Source organism: Myotis lucifugus, unplaced genomic scaffold (assembly GCF_000147115.1).
Source record: "Myotis lucifugus unplaced genomic scaffold, Myoluc2.0 scaffold_157, whole genome shotgun sequence".
In the NCBI taxonomy this organism is placed as follows: Eukaryota; Metazoa; Chordata; class Mammalia; order Chiroptera; family Vespertilionidae; genus Myotis; species Myotis lucifugus.
Window position 1 is genome coordinate 236168 of NW_005871205.1, and position 17517 is coordinate 253684.

The window sequence follows — 17517 nt, forward strand, 5'->3', positions numbered from 1 at the left end:
TGCAGACAAAAGGAGCCGCGCGCTCCGAGTGGGGCCGCCACGCGGGCCGGCTGACCTCTCGCGCCCAGAGCCGCCGCCGCCGCCGCCGCCGCCGCTGACTCGGTTTCCCTCGGAGGACCGAGCTCGTCTCCGCCCCTGGAAAACCCGGGGGGTCGGGGGTGACAGGTGTCCGGGAATTCAGAGCGGCCCGAGGCCCCGCCCCTCCGCGGGAGGCCGCCGGACAGCCTCTCCTCCGCCCGCAGTCTCCCTGCCCAAGGCCAACCCACCTCTGCCCCTTTGTGGATTCGGAGCACCCAGTGTGTCTGTCCCAGGTGCTTCATACGGTAGCGTGGTCGATTGTGACCGCCATCTCCGAGGAAGCTGAGACCCAGAGAGGTTGAACTACTAACCCGAGGCCACACAGCTCGGGAGAGGCAGGGCCAGGATTCCTGTTCAGCTAGATCTGGATGGATCTAGACCCCCGACTCTTAACCTCCTCTGTGCTGCCTTGGAAAGAACAGCCTGCAGGTCTAGGACCACACAGGCCTCTCTGAGGACAGTCTCCAGGCCTGGGACCACACAGGCCTCCCGAACAGCCCTCCGGGGCCAGCGTGGGGCTGGGGAAGGGCGCAGAGAGGAGAAGCAGAGACCCTGGGACAGGGGAGGTGGAGAGAAGGCCAGGGGCAAGCAGGGAAAAGGGATAGCTAGGGACTTCCACTGGGCTTGCCTGTGCAGGCCTCAGGGACACCCAACACCTTGGGGAGGTTCCCTCCCTTCCCAGGTTCCCACCCTCACCCTCCCTGGGAGTCCTGGATGCCCAAGCTCAGAGCCCAGGATGGAATCTCAGTCCTAAGGACTGGCAGCAGCATCCAGGCCTGGACCTTCGCCTCCTCCCCGGAGTCCTCAGCTGAGCCTTTCCCGCAGCTGCTCATGGTGACACCCAGCCCTGCCTGGGGGCCTACAGGACCTGGCCTGGCTCTCCTCTCTCCTTCTACCTTGTTGTTCAGCATGCCAGACCCTTGTGGCACCCGTTGCCCCCAACCCCCAAAGGGGCTTCAACTGAGCCCACCCCAACGTGTACTTTCCAGCTCAAGGTTTCCTCCTCCAGGAAGCCTTCCTTGATGCCACCCCACCTTGCCCATTAGTCCGAGTTCTGGTGCCTTCCTCCAGATTCCTATTTCGTTTTATAGTTCTCTGGTGGGGTGCCATCTCCCCAACCATGCTGGGAAACCCTTCAGGGCAGGATGTGTCTTAATCACCTTCTTGTCCCTGATCTCCAGCCAAGAGGGGGTTCAGAGGAAGGAAGCCCAGAGAAGATGGCCCTGCCTCATCGTTTTCAAGGGCAGTGCAGGGACTCACAGATTCCAGGGGAGGCTGGTCCCACGGGCTGTGTGGCCTCCTCTCTCTGGTCTCAGTGTCCACCTCTGTGGTCTCCTGCTCAACTCCAGAAATTTCCTATGCAGCAGCCACCATGTGGCTTCTCTTATGGGGTGCCAGGTTCCCAGGCCGCAGCTCCAGGGATGAACTTGACCTTTAGCATCCCTTTCCTCCTTGATACTTTAATTCCTACAGGAGCACCCTCTGCGAAGAGAGATCCCTGAGTTTGAGGATTGGTGAGTCCAAGAAATGGGAGAGCGGGAAGGGGGGGCCCGGGGGTAGGGGTTTTAGGAAGAGGGTGGCTTTCTCTGCCAGCTGGATGCTCCTCAGAAGAAATGAGATTTCTCATCTGTACAATGGGGGTAAGAGTAGTAGCTCTCCGAGGGGTGAGTGAAGATGGAGCCAATGTGTGCATTACTTCCCCTGTACCCGTCCTATGACATGGAGGCAGTGCAGGAAGAGAACCTGGGTGGCAGGGGAACGGAAGAGGCTGGAGGCAGGGGGTGGAAGCTGGGGCCGCTGCCTGTCCCGAGTCCCTCACGTTCATTCCTGCACAGCAGCTCAGGCCTGTATTCTCCCACCCAAGAGGCTCAGCACAGCAAGGAGATGGGCAGGGGCTGGGGCTACCCCCTGTTGGGAGCTGCTGAGTTGGCTCTCAAACTCCCCAAAATGGGGGACCAGGGGAGCTGGGAGACCTCAGCCCCCATCAGTTGTCAGAGGCGGGTGCCTCGGATCTGAGCGTGAACAAATGCTAGGTGAACCTCGCCCTTAGCCCACCCCAGATGCGTGGTTCTCCCCAAAGAGGCTCACATTAAATTCAGACGTCCCCTCCTGAGGGGAGCCCTGCCCACCTGAGCCTGGCTCTCCTGCCCAGCTTCCTCTTGGCATTTGGCATTTTTATCTCTGCCAGGGCTGCCCATCTCCCCAGCAGGACCTGGGCTGGGCTGGTCCTGTTGCTTGCCGCTGCCTGTGGGGGCCAGCAGGGTGCACACAGGCACTCTCCCGGTTGTCATTGTTCTTGCTGAGGCCGGGGGACAGAAAGGAGAGCGGCCACAGTCCTTGATGAGCCCATAGCTGGGCAGTCATGACATCATGTGCTCTGTGCTGAGGGTCCAGGCTCTGGGAGCCCAGGAGGGCCTGCTCAGCGCTTAGGAGGCCCCGTTGAGCTGGTGCCGTTCCCAAGGTTCCCGGGGGGTTAGAGGTGGACTGGGTCCAGATCCCCAGGGCTCCCAACTCCTTGATCTGAGAGCTCAAAGTGCAGCCCCAAAAGATATGGCGAAAGAACACCCACATCAGGGCCCAGCTGCAGACTGGGAGCCTGGGGGTGGAGGGGGTGCTTCGAGGAGGCAAGAGGCCCCTTTAGGGGAGGGGTGAGCAAGAAGGCGGGAGCCTCCCTGCTCCCCTCTTCCTCCAGGGGATCTCCAACAGCTGCACGGCCTCAACTGGCACATCTGGGAAATACACAGGGAGGAGCAGCTGGGTTCTGGCCCGTTCTCTAGGGAGAAACAGGAGTTTGGTCAGGTCAATCCCTTTCTGAGAACCCATCTACCCAAAGGCCTCTCCTGTTTCCTGTCCCTCCTCACTCCTGTCTGGGAGCAACCCAGCTCCCTCCTGCCTCCTGCTTGGGGTACCTTCTCACTCCCACCCCTCCCTCATCCCACTTCCTCTGGCCAACTCCTGTCCTTCCAGGTTCGGTGGAGTGGCACCTCCTGCAGGAAGCCTTCCCTGACCACATTCTCCCTGCCTGATGCCTCTCCCTTGTGCCCCCGTAGAATTCTGTGCAGAGAGGTAACAAGTACAGACTGTGTGGGGCCACCCTGCCGATGGGGCTGAGGCCGCGGTGAGCGCCAGGTGAGTTGATGATGTAAATATGTGTATCAGCTGGTCAGATCAGGGCCACACGTAGTGAGTTCTAGCGATTGTACTGTCCTGACATCTCTTACTCCTGCTATTTATCAAGAGGATCTGGGAAGTCGGTATGAAAGGTCACACAGTGACCACAAGGTCCCAGAGGGCGGGGACGACTGTGTCATTTTCCTTTTGATTTTCTAGCTCCCAGCTCTGAGCACAATGTCCAATCTACACAATCAAGGTCTGTAAAGGGATACAGTGAGGGAGGAATGGGCAAATATGGTGTGGTGGGCTGAAAGATGGCCCCCAAACCGTACCCACGTCCTAACCATGGGCCCTGTGAACATTACTTTATTGAGCTGAGTCACAGGAATCCTCGTAAGAGGGAGGCAGAGGCCGATTTGACACAAACAGAAGAGGAGGCCATGTGGCCGCGGGGACAGGGGTCGGAGGGATGCAGCCAGAAGCCAGGGCCCGCCGGCAGCCCCAGAAGCTGGGAGAGGCGAGGGAAAGCATTTTCCTGGAGGCTCCGGAGGGAGTGTGGCCCTGCCAACTCCTTGATTTCAGACTTCGGGCCACTAGACCGGTGAGAGAATGTTTGTTGTTAAGTCAGCAAGTTTGTGGGAGTTTGTTATAGCAGCCACAGGAAACCAATACCTGTGGGATAAATATTATGCGGGAGTTATGGAAGGTTATTAAGAGCCAGGCTTTGGAATCCCAAAGAGCTGAGCTGGGCACCAAGGTCTGCTGCCCATGTAGCCTTATCACTCTGGACAAGTGAATGTCTCTGGGCCTCAGTTTTCCTATCTGTAAAGTGGGGATAGTAGTTCCTACCTTGCAGAGTCCTACAGGATTTTCATGAGCAAATGAATGTAATGCCTCCCGCCGTGCCTGGCACGTGGTGGTTTTTACTGCGTCAGCACAGAGAGGTTTAGAGCCAGACTAACAGGAAGCATTTCTGATTCTCATCTGTGGGCCTTCACTCATCGTCCCTGTTGCCTGAACTGGGGCAGGAGTCAGTTTCTTCCTGCTCACAACCTGCTGTTTTGTTTTGTTTTCACCATGAGTAATGATGGCCTGGAGAGGAAGAATGTGGTGTGAGCCCTGTGCCTTCTCACCTGTCATACACGCAGCCAGCAGAGCCTGCCTGCAGACCAGCCCGCACTGCTGGGGGCGCCCAGGACCCTGGCAGCGCTGGGGGTGCCCAGGGTGAGCAGGGCATCTTGAGACCTTGTCCTTCCTCACTGGGAGGGGTGCCTGGGAAACCAGAGGTTTTACTAAATGCAGTTGCCCACCCAGCACTTTCTCCGACCCTCAGAAGGGAGTAGGACCAGCTGATTGCTAACGCTCCTTCCAGGATCCCAATCGGACGTATGCTACCCAACTGGGCTCCAGATCCTTTCATTGGAAAAGAAATGGCTCCTAAAAGTGGCTTTGGGTCGGGGCACCAGCATTTACCCCCAGGTTCTTTACGGGCTCTCACCTGCTTCCAGTCCACTCTGATCCAGGCCTTCCTTGCTTCCAGCCTTCTCTGCTGCCCCCTGCTGTCGAAAAGAAAAACTCCTATGTCTTCAGCATGGGAAGCAAGCAGGCAGGCCCTTTGCAGTCAGATCCCTGCCTGTGCCCTGTAAGACGCCGCAGAACAGCAACACAACCGACCACACTGTTACACACGTATTAAGCACTTACTGTCTCCCAGGAGTTCTGTGTGGCATGGGCCTCGGTTCCAAGACAATGACTCCACATGGAGTTGATCAATGAAATGCCCAGCTGCTTTGCCCATGCAGTTTCTTCTGCCTTGAATGTCCTCCCTTCCTCCACCCCCATAGCCATTCTTCAAATGCCGCCTCCTCCAAGAAGCCTTCCCTGAGTGAGCTGCCCTCACTCTGCTCTCATAGACCTCCAGGTGGACTCTCGTAGAGCAGCGGTCGCCAACCGGTGGTCCGTGAGGTCTGAAAGGTTGGCGACCGCTGTCCTAGAGTACTGCCATGATGCTCAGTGATGCCCTCCCTACCTGCTGCCCCTTTCCTTGGACAAATCACATAACCCCTGTGTGCCTCAGGTCCCTCACCGTAAAGCAGAGGTAATTACAGCAGCACCTCATGGGGTTCTTGGAGACAACAGAGCTGATGTGTGGCAAGCCCGTGGTGCAGGGCCTGGCCTGCAGCAGGCCTCGGTGAGGGGTCGCCAGCCGTACCAGGCCAGCAGAAGGGTCTCCCCTGAGGAAGAAGTGGAGATGAAATTGCCAAGAGCTGGAAGGTGCTCCTTTCAGCTGGGTCACCCAGGAGGAGGGGCCCTGAATGGTACAATCCGTCCTGGGAGGGATTTTGCAGGGGTTGCTATTGTGCATGGGGTCTTTCTCCCATGAAAGCTTCCTGATCACACAGAGCCCTAATTGGTATTCAATAACCCCATAGAGCACCTTGAACAAGGCCTGGCTCCTGCATCCGGAGGCCCAGGGTGTAACCACGAGGACAGGGACAGTTGGTGATCACAGCATCGCGACGAGAAGCTGTTACTGGACCAGGAGAAAGGCCCGAGGGCACCAGGAAGCATTTCCAAGAGGTGCTGAAGCTGGGGCTCACTCATGAAAACAGGGGCCTGGGAAATGTCTGCTGGATGAATGACTAGATGCCGCTAATGCAAGACTCAGTATTTTGTTAATAATTTTTTTTTCTGGTCTCCTGTAGAATCCCAGGTATGAGCGTGGGTGGCGGTGGTAGTGTTTTTGCTGAAGGTGCAGATCACCTAATTCCTTCCTGCCTCCATCTGTGATGACCAAGTTGGTAAGAGTATCCCTCCCATTCATTCCTCATCTTCCTTTGACTTGGGGGACAGATTCAAAGATGGAGTCTCCTGATTTTGGCCAGCCTGGGACTAAGGCATATCTTTGTGGAGTTTTTAAATGAAGAAGATCAGGGTGCAGTCCCCACAGTGGGACAAAGCAAGGAGGAACATGAGAACAGAAGGAGCCAGTCTCCTTCCTGGCGTGCAGCTTTCTGCTCAGGCACCCCTGCTGCGCGTGCTCGCTGGGCCAGGCCGTGCCCAGCCACGGTGACCTCCTTACACAGTCACGACTCCACACCCTATTTCAGCCGCTTACTGGACACATCTCCACCAGGACAAAGCTCTGGTCATTTTTCAAGACCCAAATCCTCAGTCACCAACCCTGCCAGTGAGCAAGCCAAGACGTCTTACTGATAGAAACCAAGGGAGAACACGGGGTGAGGAAAATGCCTGCCACCATTAGGGGCGTGCCTCGGGGTCAGGAGTGTTGGACTACTTCCTAGAAAAAGGGGAACACTGTGATGTAGGTTACATTTTTACTCTTCTTCCAGCACCTTCTGCCCCTCCCCACCTCCATGGGCATGAACGTTTCTGGCCAAGTAGTTCAAATCCCCAGACTAGCCTGAGGGTGTCCCAGACAGAAGGCAAACACTGTGCAGGCAAAACAGGGGCACAGGGGCCCCATAAAAGAGAAACCACGTGATCCACGCCCTCAAGGAGCTGTCTAGGGATAGAGGGTCCATACCCTGAAGGCATCCCTACTGTGACCGTGATGCAGGGAAAAGGGGAACGCTGTTTGCAGTGTTTGGGGATTCTCTGCTCCAGGGTCTGTACGCCTGGGCACACAGGGAAATGAGTTTTGATCTCTCCCTCCCCCGGGGCCACAGCTGGAGTTTGCCTTTGCCTCAGGGGTGTAGGACGGGCCAAGGACTAGCCGTCTCTCCAGGGGAGGGACCTGCCTCCTCAGCAGGTGTCTGGCTCATGGTCCTTTAGCCCTTTGTTTAATCTCAAGGTGTCCTGGGTTTTCTGACCGACTGCTCATTTGAAAAGCAGTCCAGGCAGCTTATCCCAGAGAATAGGGTCACCCTCGGTCTGGCGGGCCCTAAAAAAGCATTTGGTGGGGTTCAGGACACAAAACCCCCAAACATGGCACCTTGGCATACCGACTATCTTGAGCTGGAGCCTGAGAACATGGCTGAGGCCGGAAGGTCACTCTGACCTTTCCCCGGCCCTTCTCCCCGGAAATGGGGCACAAATCCTCCTGCGAGAGGCGCCCTCCCTATGACCAGAAGGAAGGAGCATCCTTGTCTCCAAAGACAAGGCCAGGAACAGACAGGCTCGCTCAGTCCCGGTTTACTTAGTGCATCCTCGGACCTGCTGTTTCTGCACCAAGGACCCCTCTGTACTAAACCCAGCGCAGAAACACTCCTAACGGTTCTGTCAGCTCTTCATTTCCTCCCGAAGGCTCCTGTGTCACATAAAACTTACAACTTTGTAGACTTTTCTCCTGTTAACCTGTCTTTGTTGGTTTCATTGTCACACCCAGCCAGGAATCCTAAGCAGCCAGAGGAAAACCTTTCCTTTCCCAACATCTTTCACCTAAGTTACTCATTTTAACAGTTGAGAGAGGATCTGGAATGGAAACCCACTGGCCGGGGGGGTGGGGCTGGGGTGGGAGGGGTGGAGAGGAACCCAAGACATCCTTCAAAGAAAGGAAATGGCCTTAATCTTTCAAAAGATCAGCGAGGAGGGAGGAAAGTGAGGAAACAGAGCTGATGCATGTGAAGAAATTAAATAACTCCCCACATCTTAGAGCAGATTGAATTTACATTTTACTTAAAAAAGGGGGAAAGGGGAGTACATACACAGGGAGGAAAATGGGGTGGGGAACAATGGTCTGAAATAGGTTTCTACCGTGTCCCCTACAATGACCGGTTTTGTCTGTTGGGCAGTATTTCTCCTGCTGGCGAACAGCTGCTTACAATATTAACAGGGAACTGCTGAGTGTAGGTCTGATGGAAAGGAGAGGGAGTTATCATATACAATGTAAGTTTATAATACACAGCATTTTCTTTAAACGATGCAACGCAGTCGCAGGAAAAAGTTAACAACACTAACACGAGAATAATCAAATTTTTGTTTGTTATCCATGTACAGCAACTAACTGCTTTACAAAAAAGCAAAATAATACAATATATCATCACATGTATTTACAGTGTAGTAAATATACTTTTCTGTCAAATTTTACACAAACTATTTACAGGTGAATATACTGCATTAAAAAAAATTGTGTGGCTGACACTAAGTGAGTTTTCGTAAAAGTCCATTGCATAACATTGACTAAGACATGCCTCATTATGCCAGGAGATGAAGGGGAAATGGGAAAAAAAAATGAAACAAAAACCCAAAACAAAACTGAAAAACCCTAAAGACCACCAAGCAGGGAGGGTTGCCCGCTTCCATTCGCCCCCCCCAGAACATCCGTTCTGACCTGGCGCCTGGCTCAGGATCTGCACCAGAAGGGAACAGGTGTGGAGTGACGAAGCACGGAGCACTTGCCACTTTCCCCGAAGCCAGTGCACCGTGTCTCCATGTTGGCAAACAAGGGCACACCCCTGGGGCTGGGGCAGTGGTAAAATAGGCAGACTACACACAATGGATAGTGATGAGTTAATGTTTTCCTCTTGAAAAAGTCCAGGGAAAATCCACAAATCAAAATCACATGACCTACAATGTCCTTTACGGAACTTGCATCAGATTTTGCAAAATGGGCAACTTGCTCTGAATGTCAGAATTCCCCGAGCAGAGTACAGGTACGAGGCCTGGAAAAGCACTTCATCCCTCAGGGGAGCATATGTGAGAGACTTATGTCCTGTGCATTTTAGTTATTTGGAAAGCTGGATTTTCCTCAAAAGCCAGAAGTTCTTTAAACAAGGAAAATTTTAAACCTTGGAAAGTTTTCAAATTCTCAGGATGTATTGGTCAAAAGTATGTTTGTAGTTCAAAGAAGGTTCAATTTGATTTGTGCAACGCTGATCATTTCATGAGGTACTTTAAGTGAATTCATTCCATTCATTACATTAGAGGGCAGTGCATACCTTTAAGAAATACCATCCCTTGGAAAACGTGTTTATGGAAAGATAAATATTTTTTTAACAGTAAACCTTTGGAAGTTTATCTATTTTGATGAGAGAAGGAAAACAGCATAATAATACCCACTGTCATGTGCACCAAACTAACCGACAATGAAGAAAAACAGGAAACCGAAATGATTGAAGGCTCATGTTGGTCTTTATTCCAGGAGCCAAGAAGGTGTGAGACCTGCCCCGAAGCCCTGGGTTGTGCGAGAGCCAAGACCGGAACAGCAGCTTGGCATCCTGGGCACTGGGTTGTCAGTGACCTTTTCTAAACCCAGTGCTAGTCTTAGATTCTTTATAGTCTTAGTTGCTCTGTTATTATAAACAATCTACTCTAATGCAGCCTCTACGATAGTTAAAAACAAAAGTGTAGTTAATTGCACCTGTCTTCAATATTTTCCAATAATTTTATGTCAAAATACCTATTAATACTAAGGTTTTTTTTCCTTTTATTTTGGCAAATGGTTCTTACTTTTCCCAGGACTGTAAACAAATTAAAAAGATTAAATTCTTATTATTTTTGAATATCAAAAGCAATTTTATTTACATTAACATATTACATTGTTACTGTGTGAATAAATGTGAAATGTGTTATATTATTAAAACCAGAACACTTACATGTACCATTATTCATTGACTGAGCTGTGGAATTGAATTTACTGAAATCCACTAGGAAACAGCACTACAGGAAACTCCCCTCTCAAAGCCACTACATCTTAATGTATAAAGGGAACCTGGGACTCGGGGGAGAATATCTTTTTGTAATAAATATGGTTCAGTCCTGAATTGGAACGTCTAGATACTATATGCTCACTGAAGTCGAATTGTTTTGCATACTGCAGGTACCCCAAAGACACTGGGTCTGCGTTACTATGGAAACCCCCACACCATGATCATCCGTCCCATTCAGTAGAGCAGCACCTCTTAAGGTCCCTTACAGTCACACTAATGCAGGCCGACTCATCTTTTCACAGTGATTAAATGCAATTCTATCATATACAACCCAAATGTTTTGCTAAAGAAATTCCTGATTCTTTTGGAGGGAAAGGATACAAGACAAACTATGTTTTGTCAAAGACGTTTTTGTTAATATACACCACACTCCCTCTTTCTGGGAAATTATTAAGCAAAGTAAAAGCAATAGCTACTCAAAAAGTCACGTACCATTTCATGTTGCTCTGGAGCTAATACAAACATCTATACAAGTTACCTTCTTGGAACAACTTTCAACACTTTGTTCACGGATTACCCTGCTCAGAATTATTTAGGAAAGAAGAGGAGGAGCGGAAAATGTATAATTACTATACTCAGTATAGTTTTGGTTTATAAAAACAAAAAACAACAACTTTTTAGCATAGTTAAAGATTAAAACATAATCAGCTGGAAAAAAATAAACTAGTTTGGATGACTGAGTTTGGATAAGGCCTCAGAACCCATCGCTGTAATTCGGTAATGTTACGATCGATATATGTGGTTACACTTATTTTCCTGTAATTATTGCTAATACTCAAGTGTTAGTATTTCTTAAGAACCCACTACAAAATAGTAAATCCCGCCACCCCCCGAAGTACCTCGCCTGTGGCTTATGGTATGAAGCCACTGAGGCCTGACCTTTATGGCTCCTTCGGTTTTGAAAGGTAAAAAAAGTCCACAGCTAAACGTCGGATTAAATATACTGGGGTTATAATATTATTTCTCCCGTGAACGTCTACCTTGGAAGTGTGTACACAGACGGACACTTCCCTTTGTCTGAGGAAGCGGAAACCAGAGGTGGGCTCTGTGCACATGGCCTTCCCAGTCGGCAGGAGGAAAGAATCCAGTCTCTCACCACTGCCATGTTCTCAGGTCAAGCGCCCTGACCTCCCACACTCTTTGAAGTTGTTCTGCACACTTGCCTACACCAGACACCGAGAGTAGGAGGGAGAAACAGCTACAGGAAAAGCAGCATTAATTTAGGCAATGCTTCCAAGAGTTGATCATCTGGCAACGCGGCAGCCGGTGGGCTCTTTATAAACAGGAAGTGCAGCATCACAGCCGGTGGTGAGGGGTCCCTAGTGCAGAGCCCGCGTACGTACATATGTACGTATGTATGTTAGGTCTGTTTGAAAAAGGAGACAAAGAAAGCTTCACACGATCTTCTTAATGCTATTACGTTTGAAACTGCCAGTGCTTCTCTGCTTCTGCACTTGGCTTGCGGATCCATGGCGAGTTCGTCCACTGTTACAGTGCCCGGCGGTTGGGGAGAGTTCAACGTTCTCCTTGTCGATTCCTGGAGAGAAACAGAGCAGCCAGTTACACCCTCTCTGGTGTGAAGCGCCAGGATTGGATCTCATGGCTTGTATACAAGCTACAACCTGGAGGACTGTTTTTGCATATTTCATTTTAATAGTCAACTGCTAGAATGCTTATGAAGACCTTGTCACACAGAAAACCTCACACTTTGGTAAGCAACTTTTGCTATCACAGCAGAAAAACAGCACAAGGAAAAGAAACCCATGGGAAGTTGCTAGAGGCAGGCCGGCCTGAGGTGAACTCAAGACTAGCAGGGAAGACAAGAACTCCTTCCTCCAAGTCATCCCAGCAGCTTCCAGCAGAGGTCAGCTTCTCGCCACATATCCCCGCTGCTGTCCATGCACACAGCACATACACTGTGCAGTTACAGAAGATACTGAGCTTTTTATCTTTCTAATCACAGTGCCTGTCCCAAAGGAACTCAAATGTTTACTGAGAAAACAGCAAACCACAAAGACCACACTGCAGAATCTCTGCTTTGACCTCTTTTCCACTGTGGCCAGCCAGCTCATGTTCCGCACCTTCAACACATGCCCCTCATTTCTCTCCTGGAGAGATGAAACCTCCCAAACAGGGCCCTACAATGCATCTTACAAATAGTCTAAGTAGTGACTTCATAACAGTGACCAGAAGCAAAAACAACATATTATTTAGCCCTCAGATTAGCAAAGATTACAAATTAGACAGGTAAGAGAACAGTGGTTACCTCGGGGAAGTGGTGAATGACAGAAGGCATGAGGGTGGCTTCTAGGGGTGCTGGTAATGTGCTGTTACTTGATCTGGATGCTGGATTTTTAAGTGTTTACTTATTAAAAGTTCATGTGGTCTGTATACTTTTCTGTCTGTTACACTTCAATAAAATTTACCAAAATAATTAGACCAATTATACCCACCTTTAGCATAACTACTGGTGGGAAAGCAACCAGCTGGAGAGCATGTCAGCAATTTGTACCAAAATGTAAAGTACTGGCCCTGGCCGGGTAGCTCAGTTGGTTAAAGCAGCGTCCAGATACACCAAGGTTGCAGGTTCAATCCCGGGTCAGGGCACATACTAGACTCAACCAATGATGCATCAATAAGTGGGAGAACCAATCTATGTTTCGCTTTTTCTCTCTCTGTCTCTCTCTCTCTCTCTCATAAATTTAAAAAAGAAAAAAAGACTGCTTAAAAAAAAAGTACTGGTTGATATTTACTGATACAGAAAGATGACCATAATTTAGGAGTTGGGGGATGATAAAGGCTGGGAAAACACTGGCTAAAATACGTTACCTTTGGATGGTGTTATTTCAGGTAATTGCTACTTTATTCTTATTTGTACCATTTGAATTTTAAACATTAAATGTGAGAATGAAAGAATTTTCACTTTTGGATGAAAAGTAGAATTTCAAGTCTAAAACTATGTTCTAGCAAATGTATGTAGACCCACCCATGTCTTTATTGGCTCGTGAACAGAAAACAGATTTGCAACGAGTGCCTTCGAGGAGCCACATATCCTTCTGTCGAACTCAGCCTTGAACTCGTTCAGAGTGTAAGGTGTCCACAGGCACGTGGCCTGACTCACTCGGGCTCAGGAAGACTTGCTGTCATGAACTAATCAGAGAACTTGGGCATCTGTCAGTGTTTGCTCGTGAGTAACAATGTCAGCAACACGTCTCCAGGAGCCAAGCACAGTGTCAGCATCGGTTCTAATCTAACCATGTGGAGACGATGAATGGAAGGAAACACACCACCATGTTCACAGAACTTTTCTCTGAATAACAGAACTCTGGATGATTTTTATTCTCTTCTGCATGTTTATTTACATTTTCTCCAGAGCTCTTTAAAAAAAGAAGCAACAAAACTGAAAGAAGGCTGCTCATCATCTTTTGAATGTACCTTGAACTTGTTTGTACAGGCTCTTTCAATGGCCTTGCCTATCTCTACAGGATAAAATTCAACCCATATTTTTTCTCATCTGTTTCCTTCCTGATGCATCTTCTGTCTCCTACCAGAACTACTTTCTCTCTCCTTTTTTCCCTCCTGATTTTATATGGCGTTTATATTTATTACATTCTGCTCATACTCTCACAACTGGTGTATACATCTTATTTCTTCTACTAGAATAAAAGTACCCAGGAGGTATTTACCAAAATAATTAGACCAATTATACCCACCTTTAGCATAACTACTGGTGGGAAAGCAACCAGCTGGAAAGCATGTCAGCAATTTGTACCAAAATGTAAAGTACTGGCCCTGGCCGGGTAGCTCAGTTGGTTAGAGCGGCGTCCAGATACACCAAGGTTGCAGGTTCGATCCCGGGTCAGGGCACATACTAGACTCAACCAATGATGCAACCAGGAGGGCAAGCGGCTCTCTGCTGGCACCCTGCCGCCCTGGGCTGTGTGTGTGGCCACCTGTGGCGCAGCCCTGCCTCTGCTAGGCTGTGGCTCACTCTGGAGGAAAGCAGTCATCACAGTGCAAGGTGGCAATGCCTCTGAGGACAAGGGACTGTGCAGTGATATTAAGAATTAAAATGAGCTCTGGCCAGTTTTTCTCAGTGGTTAGAGCTTTGGCCCATGGACCAAAGGGTCTCCGGGTTCAACTACCGGTCAAGAGCATGTACCTTATTTGCAGGTTCATCCTGCCCTGGTCAGGACACATGCAGGAGGCAACCAATGTGTCTCTCTCACGTTGATGTTCTTCTCTCCCCCTCTCCTACTCTCTTTAAAAGTCAATGGAAAAAAATATCCTCAGGTGAGGATTAAAATTACATAAATTGTAGTTACATAGATCAAGTCAATGAAATGAAGGTGACTTCAAATAAATACTAAGAATATTCCATTTTCTGTTTTGTTAAGCAAATAACCTTCATATCTCTACATAAAAAAATTTTAAAGCCTTATTTATCTCCAGTTATATTTTAAGGGTAAAAAAGCAAGCCATAACATTTTATACATACTATGACCTCAACTATGTAAAGAAAAGAAACTGGAAAGAGAGGTACCAAAATGTTAATAGTGATTATCTAAGAGTGGTGGAATTATGGGTGACCTTTTCTTCCATTTTTCTGAACTTTCTATTTTTTTCCTAATGAGCCTGTGTTCCTTCTAATTAAAAGCATTACAGTATCTCTTGGCTGGTGTGATTCAGTGGTTGAGCATAGACCCATGAACAAGAAGGTCACTGTTGGATTCCCGGTCAGGGTACATGCCCCGGTTGTGGGCTCCATCTCCAGTGTGGGGTGTGCAGGAGGCAGCCAATCAATGATTCTCTCTCATCATTGATGTGTTCTCTCTCTTCTCTCTTCTCTCTCTCTCTCTCTTCCCTCTCTCTGGAACAACAACAACAAAAAGTTACAGTATCACTCACTGACTTAGCCCCATCACTCATAACCCAAAGATTCAATGCTATGTGAGAGGTTGAGGTCCTACCTCTGCTCTCAGATTCAATATTCTTCTCTGTTCAATTCTTGTTTTTCTGTGTGTTTTCTTCCTATTTAATGACCCAACTCTACACTCACACACAGGTAAATGTGGTATGGCTGTGACTCCTCAGTTAACTGCACAGCAAAAATGTTGTACATTAAGGATAAAAGGAGAAGGTGACATAAAAATATTGGACGGTTATTTTCAAGAAAACAATAAAATAAAAACTGCATTATACTTACACCAAAATATAGCATCTTGAAAAAACCAGGTTGTATGACAAGAATGATCTCAGTATCAGGTTATGGCATTTAGGTTTCTAAGCATCATTCCCACTTTGGAGAATTTTGGCACCATTCATTGTTTTTACCCTCTTAAAACTGAATCTAAAAACTTTCTAGAAGTTGGTGAAGGATTTGGTCTCAACATTCTAAAGGAAAAACTGTCAGATTGTCAGTTATTCTGCTCCAATGGAGACAGAATCCACATGGACTGGTCCCTGCTATGTTTTAAACTAGTCAGCAGACCTCTGTGCTGCATTGCTTCTCATTGAGGCCTCTCTAGAGCTTTGCATCCATTTCTCTCACGCCCCATGCTCTCCCTTCTGACCCTCAGTGGGCACAAAAGCAAAAATCTATGTAGTGACAGAAACCCAGGGGTCATCACTCAAGTGGAATCAAGGTAAAAACTTCAATCAAGGTCCTGATTGGCTAGCTTGGATTCCCCTGCAGATGAGCTGTGGCCAAACATGCAGCCAGTGACAACCATGCAGGGCAGAAGCAGCTGGGAATCCTCTATAGCAATGTACTAATAAGCACTATGCTCAATGGATTGTGGTAGTATATTATGGATAAAGATACAAATCCTAAGTAAAAGGTGTTTTTGCTCCAAATTTAGTGAATTGAGTAAATTACATTACATTATAGTTGTTTTAGTTACATGTCCATTTCCTCTGCTTGCACGTGAGTTCCTTGAAGGCAGGTATCAGGGTTTGCTTATTTTGACAACTGGGAATATAGATCTGGCCTGACAAATCATTAAAACACCTCATTTTGGTGTTTGTTTTTTAAAACACCAAAACCGTTTCCCAAACTAGAACCTGATATTTTCATGACATGATAAAAAGGACTGGATCCTTTTTAGTTCTTGAAAAGCTGAGGGAAAATGGGTTAGGTGATTTGTGAGAAGTTAGACAACAGCAATGAAAGCCTAATAATAACCCCGATCTCCCACCACCTGCACAGCAACAACAGTAGGTTATGACTGCATTGCTTAGCTTATTACACATTTAATGGGGCAAACCTATTCAAAAAGTCTTATTACATGCACGAGAAGGCAAACATGTCAGAAGACCCAGGTTTGAGTCTGGGTTGGATCAGATCTAGTTCTAGTTCTTAATCTGGCCATGAAGGATCAGCAGGTTTGCCTATTTCAAAGGGTCCTTAGAAGAATCAGACGAGATAATCTATGTGAAGACTTTTTGCACATAGATAACATAATTACTATACAAATTAAGATTCTCCTAATAGCTGAAATAACAAAGACCACATGATGTACTAAAAGGAGTTTTAGAACAAATGCATAGAACTTGAACTTTATACTAGAATTTGTAAAATTACTGAAACTAATGTAAATAAGCACAAAAAATAAATCTTGGAAGAAAAGACAACTATAGCTTCATATGCTTTAGTAAACACATTCATGGGCACATGTTAAATATAAATTTAGAAATATTTGTATTTTGAGCTAGATATGCAAAATAGTAACTATAATAATTTAAAAAATTTAATGGACTTTCATCAATTGCTAACACTTTTTCTATTTAGTCTAATCTTTCTACATAATAATTATAGAAAAATAAAAGAAAAGAGGCATCTTTTATAGATTAGTTGTGAGTATATCATATCATACTTTTTCCTTCTTAGTACTTAGAGCTAACTAAGGACCATATTCCTTTTTTAAACACATGGGTGATAGAGTGGACGGCCAGGTTTAATTTGTAAGAAAACACTGGGGTTGATTTTTTTTACATTTGGGAAAAGAAATACTTCCTAAACTAAAAACTCCTCAAACCACACACCCTGCTTTCTCTATGAACTCTCCACAGTCTCTTGCTAACCTCCTGTCAGTCCAGCGCTCGGGGAGTAGAAGCAGCTCCCTGTCCTCAGTCTCCTAGACCAGTGGTCGGCAAACTCATTAGTCAACAGAGCCAAATATCAACAGTACAACGATTGAAATTTCTTTTGAGAGCCAAATGTTTTAAACTTAAACTACGTAAGTAGGTACATTGTTATTAACTTAATTAGGGTACTCCTAAGCTGGCCTTTGCTAAAAACGTCCTCAACCTGACTGAGGTACGTTCGCTGAGATCGACCCCTTCCAACTCTCCCATCCACACTCGTCTTGTCTTGTTTCTCCCAGGCCGAAAACCGACTTCTGCGCATGGGCCACGAAGTTTCAATTGCACTGTAGGTGTGTGCCCGCACGTGGTATTTTGTGGAAGAGTCACACTCAAGGGGCCAAAGAGCCGCATGTGGCTCATGAGCCGCGGTTTGCCAACCACTGTCCTAGACCGGAGGGCACATAGGGACCCTAAAGCAGCAGCCTTCCGAGTTCCCCGGGCGCTAAGCCACTGTGCCTACAGGGCCTGGTGAGTGAGTCTCATGCCGTGTGCCCAGGACGAGTGCAGG

At 47.9% G+C, this 17517-nt stretch overlaps 1 protein-coding gene across 1 annotated transcript in view; it reads right to left on the reverse strand.

Annotated features, from left to right (window-relative positions):
• Positions 1-7808: 7808 nt before the first annotated feature.
• Positions 7809-17517, reverse strand: part of NF1 (neurofibromin 1) — a 230024-nt gene continuing 220315 nt past the window's right edge. Inside the window, exons 58-59 of the mRNA XM_023759565.1 lie at positions 12130-12209; positions 7809-11400 (exon numbers count right to left, since the gene is read on the reverse strand). Coding sequence (XP_023615333.1) covers positions 11224-11400; positions 12130-12209 — 257 coding nt within the window. The 3' untranslated portion in view covers positions 7809-11223. The remainder of the gene's footprint in view (positions 11401-12129; positions 12210-17517) is intronic.